Below are 12,848 nucleotides of genomic sequence, written 5' to 3'. Positions count from 1 at the left end.
CACTGCCTTTTACTTTTCAGAAGCTGCTCCGTGCATCTCTCTAGGGTTTTTTTTTCTTTAATATTTATTTATTTATTTAGGCTGCGCCGGATCTTAGTTGCGGCACACGGGACCTTCGTTGTGGCATGCGGGCTTCTTAGTTGCGGCATGCGGACTCTTAGTTGAAGTATGCTTTCTGTTGTGTTCAGTGGGAGGTGCAGGGTGGGTGTGCTTATTCCGTTTAACCGGATTTGAAAGCTCCTCTTTTATTTTTCTTTTTGATTATTGATTTATAGATATTCTTTTTATTAATATATTGTGGATACAAGTCCTTTGTCAGATATATATGCATTGTACATATTTTCTGCCCATCTGGAGCTTGACTTTAATTTTCTTAATAGTGTCTTTGATGAAGTCCATCTTATCAACTTTTTCTGTTATGATTAGTGCTTTTTGTGTCATATCAAATAAATCTTTTTTCCACCCCAAGTTTATGAAGATACTACCCTATGTTTTCTTCTAGAAGGGGTATGATTTTAGCTTTTATGTTTATGTCTATGATTCCTCTAGAATTAATTGCATTTTCCTAACCATAAAAATGGTATATTTCTTCATTTAGATGTTCTTTAATTTCTCTCTGCAATGTTTTGTAGTTTTCAGTGTACAGGTCTTACACATCTTTCATTTCTTCCTAAGCATTTTATGTTTTGATGCTGTTGTAGGTGATATTTAAAAATTTTCAGTTTTAGAATTTTCATTGCTAGTAAATAGAATACGATAGTTTTGATCTTGATGATATACTTTTATTTTTAAAAACCGAACAAATAGATTTATTTTACGTACCTGATCATCCTAATACCTGTGCCTTTGTACATCTGCTTTTGCTAGTGGTACCTTTTTCCCTTAGGAGTTTTGTGATTTTTACTATGATCCCATGTTCGATGGAACTTTCTCTGTGGGAATTCTTTGAGGCCTAGGTTGGAAGTGGATTTCTCCAGAAGGTTTCCTTAATTTTTTCTGCCAGGTACCTGGGAGCCCTACCAACCCAGGATTATTTTAAAATAAAATTTCAGCATCAATGGTCAAAGAAATAGTAAAATAAATAGTACCCTGGGAGTATGCATTCGGACCACACACTTGTGTAACGGTGAGCTTCTGATGATAAAGTCGTAGCATGCGCCAGGTTCCCTGTTTCTGTGCCGACACAGCCCTGCCCCCCACCTCCAGCTCAGCCTGCGAGTCCTCTTAAACCCAGACACCAGTTCTGCTTGGTCACTTTATATGCTAAAGGTGCGCCGTGCCAGCCCTCCAGATGCGTGTCTGGGAAACACGGATTCTCTGTTCTAGAAGCCACTCCTCTCCACACTTTCTGTGCCCGGCCGTGGGACGGGAAGAAGGCACAGGGCCTGTCCTCGTGGCACTGGCCATCCGGGGGAAGTAGTTGCTTCAGCCGCCAGCTCGGCGCTGTACACGTGGCTCTCGGGCCTCGCGGTGGCCTTGCAGAGTGGGCTCTGTCCTTGGGGTTTGTGAATGAGGAACCACAGGCCGCAGGGGCTGCCGGGGGTGAGCCTGGGGCCGGGACTTGAGCCCCTGGGTGGGGGCCACCTGGAGGGGAGGGGGGCCGGCAGGGGGCGCCCGCGGCCGCGCCCGTGCCCGTGACCGCCGCCCCTGCTCTCTCGCAGCGGCTGTGCACCCCCGTGTACTGCAGGTACCAGTTCCACAGGACCCCGGTGCACAGGACTGAGGGCCAGCCCCATGGGACCCACGTCTACTTCCAGGACGTCAACGTCATCTTCCTTGGGGCCATGCACCCCAGCGACCTGAGGGAATACCTGGAGGGCCCCCCCATGGTGGTGGAAGTTCATGACCGGGACCGCAAGTCAGAGGGGTATTCCCGCAAGCCTGCCCTGTTTGGGGAGGACCCGCTGGATTCGTACCTCAACCTCCAGACCCTAATTTCCCCGAAAGAGACGGAGAACAACCCCTTTGAAACCCAGGATAAGATGTGGGACCCTTACGGGGTTGCCCAGGTCAGCTTTGCCGACCTCCTCCTTGGCCACAAGTACTTGAACCTGGCCGTCCCCGTCCACAGCTGCGAGCCCAAGGCCACGCGCCTCGGCCATGACGGCAGGAGCAGGAAGGTGGTGGGGTTCCGGGTGCCCGGAGACGGCCTGCGGCACGGCCCGATGCCCCCGGGCGACTACCTGGAGGCCAGCTGCCTGCTGAAGCTGCGGGTGGGTGTGGCGGTGCCGCTGCGGGCCGGGACCGAGGCCCTGGACGCCAGCCCCACGGCCTCCCCGTTTGGCCGCGTCATCTTCGTGTTCGCCTCCAGGAAGCTCTCACTCCTGCACGGCCTCCTGCAGGACGTCACCGTGATCAACGCCGGGGCCCTGGGCCTGGACTCCTGCCCCGTGGAGGACGTCCCGCAGATCCTGTCCGCCTTGAAGATGCGGGCGAAGATCCAGGAGCGGCCGGACCTGGACGTGCTCACCGGCTTCCACCTGCTGGACGGGCGGGGCCGCCTCCTCATCCTGGAGGGCTTGGCCGACCGGGGCCTGAGGCGGCTGTGGGAGAGCCACCAGAGCCGGTAGGTAGGTCGCCGCGTTTCTGGGTGGGGAGGGGTGGCCAAGCTCAGGTTCCATGTCGCCGACTGTAGGAGGGACCTGTTGATTCGGTGCCTCTTGGGGTTTTCATAAGGCACTTCGCAGAGCTCAGCAACTGGGAGAACCGCTTGCCTTTGGTTGAAGCGAAGACTTCAGGGGTATATGGAAGGGAGGCTGGTTCAGGAAACTGGGTGCTGCCTTCAGCCTCCCGAGGTGCCCCCCCGACTAGCGGGGGGCAGAGTGTTCTGCACGGCCCTGAGCGGGACACCCCAGGGACACAGACGTCACCTTGTCCCAAGGGAGACAGGGCGGGTTATTGTGAGGCCGGAGAGCTGCGTATGCTGCAGAAGTCCCCTTCCCTGGCGGCCCAGGCGCCCCCGATGGCCGCCCCCTGGAGGTGTTGCAGAGGCAAAGGAAGCGTCCCCTTCTGGGCTGCAGCCGGTGACCCCTCGTGGTCCTTCCGTTCTTTAGTTTTGGTGACGGGATACCTCTCTTTTTCTTTCATGATTTGCAGCTATCCTAGTTTGGATCAGTGGGGCCTTCCTTCTCTAGTCTGGAGGCCCCCCTGTCTGTTCTCAGAGCTCAGATGCCCCATGACCCAGATGCTGACCACAGCAGGGAGTCCGGGTGTTGACTCTGTCCACCCAGGAGCGGGCCCGTCTTGATGTGCTGATGGCCAAGAGCGTGGGGGTGGGGGAAGCGGGGAGGCTGCCTCCTGGCTGGGTATCCTCCCAGGAGAACTGAAAGCATGCGTACACACAAAAACGTGCACATGGATGTTCACAGCACCGTTATTTATAATAATCAGAAAGTGAAACAACTCCAATGTCCATCAGCTGATGAACAGAACATCCATACCATGGAATAATATTCAGCCGTCAAAAAGGAATGAAGAAAAAAAAAAAAAAAAAGGAATGAAGTATGGATACAGATACTTCAACACGGTTGAACCTTAAAAACATTATGCTAGGGGACTTCCCTGGTGGCGCAGTGGGTAAGACTCACGCTCCCAACGCAGGGGGCCCAAGTTTGATCCATGGTCCGGGAACTAGATCCCTCATGCATGCCGCAACTAAGAGTTTGCATGTCACAGCTAAGGAGCCGGTGAGCTGCAACTAAGGAGCCCGCGAGCCGCAACTAAGGAGCCTGCGAGCTGCAACTAAGGAGCCCGCCTGCCGCAACTAAGGAGCCCGCGAGCCGCAACTAAGGAGCCCGTGAGCCGCAACTAAGGAGCCTGCGAGCTGCAACTAAGGAGCCCACTTGCCGCAACTAAGACCTGGCTCAACCAAAACAAACAAACAAACAAAAACTCATTATGCTAAGTGACCTGGAGGGCATTGTGCTAAGTGAAATAAGTCAGACAGAGAAAGACAAACACTGTATGTTATCACCTACATGTGGAATCTAAAAAATAAACTAGTGAATACAACAAAAAAGAAACAGACTCACAGAGAGGACAAACTAGTGGTTACCAGTGGGGAGAGGGAAGGGGGGAGGGGCAAGATAGGGGTAGGGGAGGAAGAGGTACAGACTATTGCATATAAGATAAATAAGCTACAAGGATCTATTGTACAACACAGTACAATATTTTGTAGTAACTATAAATGGAGCATAATCTATAAAAATTTTGAATCACTATGTTGTACACCTAAAACTAATATTGTAATCAACTATGCCTCAATTAAAAATTATGCTAATAGGGACTTCCCTGGTGGCACAGTGGTTAAGAATCCGCCTGTCAGTGCATGGGACGCAGGTTCAATCCCTGGTCCAGGAAGATCCCACATGCCGCAGAGCAACTTAGCCCATGCGCCACAACTACTGAAGCGCGTGTGCCTAGAGCCCGTGCTCCGCAACAAGAGAAGCCACCACAGTGAGAAGCCCGCGCACCACAGTGAAGAGTAGGTCCCGCTCGCCGCAACTAGAGAAAGCCCGCGTGCAGCCATGAAGACCCACTGCAGCCAAGAATAAATAAATAAATAAATAAAAATATTATGCTAATAAAAGGAGCCAGACATAAAAGGCTACCTATTATATGATTCCATTCATATGAAATGTCTAGAATAGTCACGTCCATAGAGATAGATCAGTGGTTTCCAAGGTCTGAGAGGAGGGGTTCAGGAGAAGTGGGGAGTGATGAAAATGTTCTAGGATTAGACAGTGTTTGTGGTTGCACAACTTTGGGAGTATACTAAAACCGCTGAATTGTACACTTATTTTGGGGGGCGTATACTATTTTATTCAAATTTAAATTTCACCATCAAATACTGAACTTAAGTATATGCTGGCCCTGTGTTTAGATTTGTGAAATAAAGGTGGACAGCTTTAAGGGTGCAATGTATTAAACACTGCACAATATATTAAACAATTAGAGAAGATCTAGGGGTGCTATAACTCTATATACCTTTGTACATTGAGTGGCGTTAAGTATAGGGACAAGCCCAGCACCTGGAGGAAAAGCCCATTGAGGACTGAACAGAGGCCCTCGGCTGCTGTCAGAATCTCCCCTTGACTTTCAACAAACCAAGGAGTCTGTCCGTGTACAGAAACCGCCGAATCCGGGGCAAACAGCAACAGGATGAATATTAAGGAATTGGCTCTTGCCAGTTAGGACTGTGGGGCCCGGTCTGAAGCGCGTGGGGCTGGCTAGAGCTGGGACGTGTTGCAGCTCAAGTCTGGGATCTGTAGGTCAGAGCAACAATCGATTCTAGAGACAGAATGGTGAGTGCATTCTGCAAAAACCCCCGGGGTTTGCCAACAAGTACCTAGGACGCTCTCCTCAAATGGCAGGAATCGTACACTTCAAAAGAGTGAACTTCATGGTGTGTGGGAAAGAACTTGGCCTTGCCCAAGAGAGGTCTGGCTTTTGCCCTTGGCTTCTCGGAGGTGAGCTGTGTCATGCCTGATAGGAGTGTCTTTGGTTAGGTTGGGGGCTGACCACACTGGATCTCAGGCTGAGGCCTCACCAGAGAGTCACAGGATGGAGGTTGGTGGGGCCGGAAAGACCAACAGCGTGACTTAGGGCAGGGGCTTTGGGTCGTGCAGTGTCATGGGCACGTTTTTGTGTGGATGCATGTTTTCAGTTCTCCTGGGCAGATAACCAGCCACGAGGTAGCCTCCCCATGCCCGTCACCCGCTGCCGTGCTCTTGGCCATCAGCACATCAAGACACGCCCCCTCCTGACATGGAGACTGAGATTGCTATGTGGGCCATCAATCAATCAATCAATCATTAATGGAGCCCCAATAAAAACTCTGGACACCAAGGCTAGGGGAGCTACTCTGTGTAGTGATTCTTTCATCATCTTAAAGATATCTTTTCCAAAGAAAAAGTTTTGAATTTTGATAGAGTCCACTTTATTGATTATTTTTTCTTTTGTACACTATGCTTTTGGAGACATGTTTAAGAATTCTTCACAAAGCCTTAGGTCTTGAGTATTTTTTCTCTGTTTTCTTCTAAAAGATTCATGGTTTTATGGTTTACTTTTTTTTTTTTTTTAACATAGATGGATATTTTCCCTTTCTACTTGTCTGATTGCCTTTTCTTATAGCTTATTTGACTTGATGAGTATTGTTTTTTGTTTTTTGTTTATTTTTATTTATTTATTTATTTATTTTTGGCTGTGTTGGGTCTTCGTTTCTGTGCGAGGGCTTTCTCCAGTTGCGGCAAGTGGGGGCCACTCTTCATCGCGGTGCACGGGCCTCTCACCGTCACGGCCTCTCTTGTTGCGGAGCACAGGCTCTAGACGCGCAGGCTCAGTAGTTGTAGCTCACGGGCCCAGTTGCTCCGCGGCATGTGGGATCTTCCCAGACCAGGGTTCGAACCCGTGTCCCCTGCATTGGCAGGCAGACTCTCAACCACTGCGCCACCAGGGAAGCCCCTATGGTTTACTTTTAAGTTTATGATTCGTTTTGAGTTAATTTTTGTATAAAGTGTAATGTTTAGATTGAGTTTTTCCCTTTTTTAAAAAAATTGAGGTATTCTTTGCATGTAACAGTATGTTAGCTTTGGGTATACAACTTCATGATTCGATATTTTTATATGTTGTGAAACAATCACCACAATAAGTTTAGTTAACATCCATCATCATACAAGTTACAGAATTTTTTGCGATGAGAATGTTTATCGCCTACTCCCTTAGTACCTTTCAGGTACGCAGTGCAGTATTACTAACTGTACTCACACTGCTGTACATAACTAAATGTCTTGTAACCTGTTGACCCCCTTCATCCAGTTTGCTCACTCCACACACCCTGCCTCTGGGTGGAGAGCCACCAGTTTGCTCTCTGTATCTGTGAGCTCGGGTTGTTACTCTTTTGCTTCTGTTTTTTTAGATTCCACGTGTAAGTGAGATCATGTGGTATTTGTCTTTCTCTGACGTATTTCACTCAGTATGATGCCCTGGGGATGCAACCGTGTTGTCCCTACTGTCAAGATTCTCTTTTTTTATGATGGAATAATGTTTCATTGTGTAAATGAACACTTTTTTTTTTTTTTTTTATTAATCCATCAGCGGACACTTAGGTTGTTTCTGTCTCTTGGCTATTGTAAATAATGCTGCATAGAACACGGTGATGCAGATATCTGTTCGAATTAGTGTTTTTGTTTCCTTAGGATGAATACCCAGAAGTGGAACTGCTGGATCATATGGCAGTTCTTATTTTTAACTTTTTGAGGAACCTCCAAAGTGTTTTCCATAGTAGCTGTACCAGTTTATTAATACATCCTTACCAACAGTGCGTGAGTGTTTCCTGTACTCCACATCCTCACCAAAATTATTATTTCTTGTCTTTTTTATGATAGCCATTCTCAACAGGTATGAGGTAATATTTCACTTTTGTTTCAATTTGCATTTCCCTGATGATTAGTGATGTTGAGCATCTTTTCATGTACCTGTTGGCCATCTGTTTGTCATCTTTGGTAAAATGTCTATTCAGATCTTCTGCCCATTTATTTATTTATTTTTCCTTTTCTGTGACTTTATTGACTTTAAAATTATTTTTTTATTGAAGTATAGTTGATTTACAATGTTGTGTTAATTTCTGCTGTGCAGCAAAGTGATTCAGTTATCCATACATATATATATATATATATATATATATATATACATATATACACTTTTTTTTTTAAGCACCTTCGTTTTGTTCCTTTTTTAAAAAAGTTTATTTATTTATTTATTTATTTTTGGCTGCGTTGGGTCTTCGTTGCGGTGCGCGGGCTTCTCATCGCGGTGGCTTCTCTTGTTGTGGAGCACAGGCTCTAGGCACGCAGGCTTCAGTAGCTGTGGCATGAGGGCTCAGTAGTTGTGGCTCGTGGGCTTAGTTGCTCCGCAGCATGTGGGATCTTCCCAGACCAGGGCTCGAACCCGTGTCCCCTGAATTGGCAGGCGGAGTCTTAACCACTGTGGCACCAGGGAAGTCCCCACACATTCTTTTTTTTATATTCTTTTCCATTACGGTTTATCATAGGATACTGAATATAGTTCCCTGTGCTATACAGTAGAACCTTGTTGTTTATCTGTTCTATATATAATAGCTTACATCTGCTAACCCCAACCTCCCACTCATCCCTCTCCCATCTCCCTCCCCCTTGGCAACCACAAGTCTGTTTTCTATGTCCATGAGTCTGTTTCTGTTTCGTAGATAAGTTCATTTGTGGTATATTTTAGATTCCACGTATAAGTGATATCATATGGTGTTTGTCTATTTCTTTTAAGAAAAAATTTATTTATTTGGCCACGCCGGGTCTTAGTTGCGGCATGCGGGATCTTCAGTTGTGGCATGTAGGATCTTCAGTTGTGGCATTGGGATCTTTTAGTTGTGGCATGTGGGATCTAGTTCCCTGACCAGGGATCGAACCCGGGCCCCCTCCATTGGGAGCACACAGTCTTAGCCACTGGACCACCAGGAAAGTCCCTATCTTTCTCTTTCTGACTTATTTCACTTTTTATGATAATCTCTATGTCCATCCATGTTGCTGCAAATGGCATTATTTCATTTTTTTAATGGCTGAATAGTATCCCATTGTATATATGTACCATATCTTCTTTATCCATTCATCTGTTGATAGACATTTAGGTTGTTTTCATGTATTGGGTATTGTGAATAGTGCTGCTATGAACATAGGGGTGCATGTATCTTTTTGGATTATAGTCTTGTCTGGATATATGCCCAGGAGTGGGATTGCAGGATCATCTGGTAGCTCTATTTTTAGTTTTCTGAGGAACCTTCGTACTATTTTCCATAGTGGCTGTACCAGCTTACATTCCTACCAACAGTGCAAGAGGATTCCCTTTTCTCCACACCCTCTCCAGCATTTATTATTTGTAGACTTTTTAATGATGGCCATTCAGACTGGCGTGAGATGGTACCTCATTGCAGTTTTTATTTGCATTTCTCTAATAATTAGTGATGTTGAGCATCTTTTCATGTGCCTATTGGCCATCTGTATGTCTTCTTTGGAGAAATGTCTCTTTAGGTCTTCTGCCCATTTTTTGATTGGGTTGTTTGTTTTGTTGTTGTTGAGTTGTATAAGCTGTTTGTATATTTTGGAAATTAAGCCCTGTCAGTTGCATTGTTTGCAAATATTTTCTCCCATTCTGTAGGTTGTCTTTTCATTTTGTTTATGGTTTCCTTTTCTCTGCAGAAGCGTGTAAGTTTGATTAGGTCCCATTTGTTTATTTTTGTTTTTATTTCTTTTGCCTTGGGAGATTGACCTAAGAAAACATTGGTACGATTTATGTCAGAAAATGTTTTGCTTATGATCTCTTCTAGGAGTTTTATGGTGTCATGACTTATGTTTAAGTTTTTAAGCCACTTTGAGTTTATTTTTGTGTATGGTGAGAGGGTGTGTTCTAACTTCATTGATTTACATGCAGCCGTCCAACTTTCCCAACACCACTTGCTGAAGAGACTGTCTTTTTCCCGTTGTATATTCTATTTTTTAAAAGAATTAATTAATTAATTAATCAATCAATCTTTGGCTGCGTTGGGTCTTCTTTGCTGAGGGCGGGCTTTCTCTAGTTGCTGTGAGTGGGGGCTACTCTAAGTTGCGGTGTGCAGGCTTCTCATTTTGGTAGCTTGTCTAGTTGTAGAGCACGGGCTCTAGGCGTGCAGGCTTCAGTATTTGTGGCTTGCGGGCTCTAGAGCACAGGCTCAGTAGTTGTGGCACACGGGCTTAGTTGCTCCATGGCATGTGGGATCTTCCCGGACCAGGGCTCAAACCCGTGTCCCCTGCATTGGCAGGCGGGTTCTTAACCACTGCACCACCAGGGAAGTCCCTCCTGTTGTATATTCTCGCCTCCTTTGTTTAAGATTAATTGACCATAGGTGTGTGGGTTTATTTCTGGGCTGTCTGTTCTGTTCCATTGATCCATATGTCTGTTTTTGTGCCAGTACCATGTTGTTTTGATTACTGTTGCTTTGTAGTATTGTCTGAAGTCTGGGAGAGTTATGCCTCCTGCTTTTTTTTTTTTTTTTCCTCCCCTCAGGATTGCTCTGGCAATTCTGGGTCTTCTATGGGTCCATATAAATTTTTGGATTATTCTACTTCTGTGAAAATTGTCAAGAGTAATTTGATAGGGATCACATTAAATCTGTAGATTGTTTTGGGTAGTATGGTCATTTTAATAATATTAATTATTCAAATCCAAGAACATGGGATATCTTTCCATTTCTTTGAATCCTCTTCACTTTCCTTTATTAATGTTTTATAGTTCTCAGCATATAAGTCTTTCACCTCCTTGGTGAGGTTTATTTCTAAGTATTTTATTTTTTGGGTTGCAATTTTAAAAGGTTTTTTTTTTTGCATTCCCTTTCTGATATTTCACTGTTGGTGTAAAGAAATGCCACCAATTTCTGTATGTTAATCTTGTATCCTGCTACCTTGTTGAATTCATTTATCAGTTCTAGTAATTTTTGTGTGGAGTCTTCAGGGTTTTCTATATATAGTATATCATCTGCATATAATGACAGTTTTACCTCTTCCCTTCCAATTTGGATACCTTTTATTTCTTTTTCTTGTCTGATTGCTGTGGCTAGGACTTCCAATACTATGTTGAAGAGAAGTGGTGAGAGTGGGCATCCTTGTCTTGTTCCAGATTTTAGTGGGAAGGCTTTCAACTTTTTACTGTTGAGCATTATATTGACTGTGGGTTTGTCATAAATAGCTTTTACTATTTTGAGAAATGTTCCCTCTATACCCACTGTGGTAAGAGTTTTTATCGTGAATGGATGTTGAATTTTGTCAAATGCTTTTTCTGCATCTGTTGAGATTATCATGTGGTTTTTGTCTCTTGTTTATGTGGTGTTTGTGTCAAGGTATTTTTTGTCTTTTCTTTTGTTGTGGTGGTGTATCAGATTGATTTATGTATACTGAACCATCCTTGTGAACTTGTGTTGAATCCTGCTTGGTCGTGGCGTATGATCTTTTTTACGTGTTGTTAGATTTGGTTTGCTAATATTTTGTTGAGAATTTTTGCATCTATATATTCATCAAAGATATTGGCCTGTAATTTTCTTTTTTTTGGTGGTATCTTTGTCTGGTTTTGGTATCAGGGTCATTGTGGCTTCACAGAATGTCTTTGGGAGTGTTCCCTCCTCTTCAGTCTTTTGGAAGAGTTTGAGAAGAATCAGTATAAGTTCTTCTTTGTATGCTTGGTAGAATTCGCCTGTGAGGCCATCTGATCCTGGACTTTTGTTTGTAGGAAGTTTTTTATTACAGATTTGATTTCACTTCTAGTGATTGGTCTGTAGAAATTATCTATTTCTTCTTGATTAAATTTTGGTGGGCTGTATGTTTCTAGACAATTCCATTTCTTCTATGTTGTCAAATTTGTTGGCATATAATTGTTCATAGTATTCTCTCATGGTTTTTTGTATTTCTGTGGTATCAGTTGAGATTTTTCCTTTTTCATTTCTTATTTTGTTTATTTGGACTCTCTCTTGTCTTGGTGAGCCTGGCTAGAGGTTTGTCAATTTTGTCAATTTTGTTTACGCTTTCAAAGAACGAGCTTTTGGTTTTGTTGATTTTTTTTTCTATTTTTTTAAAAAAATCTCTACTTTATTTCCTCCCTGATCTTTATTATTTCCTTCCTTCTGCTGACTTTAGGTTTTGTTTGTTCTTCTTTGTCTAATTCTTTTAGGTGGTAGGTTAGGTTGTTCATTTGAGATTTTTCTTGTTTTTGATGAAGGCCTGTATTGCTATGAACTTTCCTCTAAGAACTGCTTTTGCTGTGTCCCATAGATTTTGTATGGTTGTGTTTTCATTGTCCAGGAAGGAGGTGGCTGGGGCTCTCGACCACTCCTGGTGCCTGGGCAGGTGTGTCAGTGGCCCACAACCAGTCTTGTCCAGGAGGGAGTTGGTGCAGTCCCTCAACCACTCCTAGGGTCTGGGAGGGTTTTAGTGGGGGCTTGCGACCACTCCTGGCATCAGGGTGGGTGGCGGTGGAGGTCTGCAACTGCCCCTGGAGCCTGGGCAGGCAGTGTCTTGCCCTCTGGGAGCACACATACAGGGAAAAAAAGGCTATAGTCTAGGTCCCACCTCTCCCCTCCTACACCACCCAAACAATGCTGACTGGCCTCTGAGGCGTCTCAGGCTTCCTCCGCTTATACCCCCAGCCGTGGTGGCACTGGATTCCTCCCCTCGCCCCCCAGTCTGTCTCTACACAGCCAGCCCCAGTCCTCTCCCTGGTTCTGATCTCTGGAGCCCAAGTTCCAGCACCCAGCCCCTGCCAGCACTGGGGATGTGTGTGTCAGGCTGGGGAGTGAAGGTCTCCCTCTGCTCTGGCTGCCACAAACTGACTGCTGCTTTCTTCTCAGAGGCTCTGAAGCTCCCCTTCTGTCCTGGCAGATCTCCCTGCCGGTGAGGGGGCTTCCCAGGGTGCATGAACCTTTCCTCTTTCACAGCCCTCTCCCAGGGGTGCAGGTCCCATCTGGATATCTTTCTCACTTCTTTTTTTTTCTTTTTTCCTACCTGGTTACATGGAGATTTTCTTGCCCTTACAGCAGTCTGAAGTCTTCTGCCAGTGTTCAGTAGATATTCTGTGAGAATCGTTCCACATGTAGATGTATTTTTGTTGTAGATGTGGGAGAGAGCGAGCTTTGTGTCCTACTAATCTGCCATCTTGATCAGTCTCGTGTTTTCTGTTAGCAGTTAGCATCCTTTCTTTTCAACTGAAAGAAGTCCCTTTAACATTTTTATAAGGCCAGTTTATTGGTGATGAACCCTGTTAGTTTTTCTTATCTGGAAAACTCTTTTATCTCTCCT

General features: G+C 45.1%; 1 protein-coding gene across 1 annotated transcript in view; it reads left to right on the top strand.

Moving 5' to 3' along the window:
• CFAP92 (cilia and flagella associated protein 92 (putative)) overlaps positions 1-12,848 on the top strand; it is a 73,411-nt gene that overhangs the window by 38,056 nt on the left and 22,507 nt on the right. The window contains exon 9 of the mRNA XM_059940614.1: positions 1,662-2,566. Coding sequence (XP_059796597.1) covers positions 1,662-2,566 — 905 coding nt within the window. The remainder of the gene's footprint in view (positions 1-1,661; positions 2,567-12,848) is intronic.

This window comes from Balaenoptera ricei, chromosome 11 (assembly GCF_028023285.1).
Source record: "Balaenoptera ricei isolate mBalRic1 chromosome 11, mBalRic1.hap2, whole genome shotgun sequence".
In the NCBI taxonomy this organism is placed as follows: Eukaryota; Metazoa; Chordata; class Mammalia; order Artiodactyla; family Balaenopteridae; genus Balaenoptera; species Balaenoptera ricei.
The sequence above is the reverse complement of the archived record's forward strand: the minus strand, read 5'-3'. Positions and strand labels throughout refer to the sequence as shown.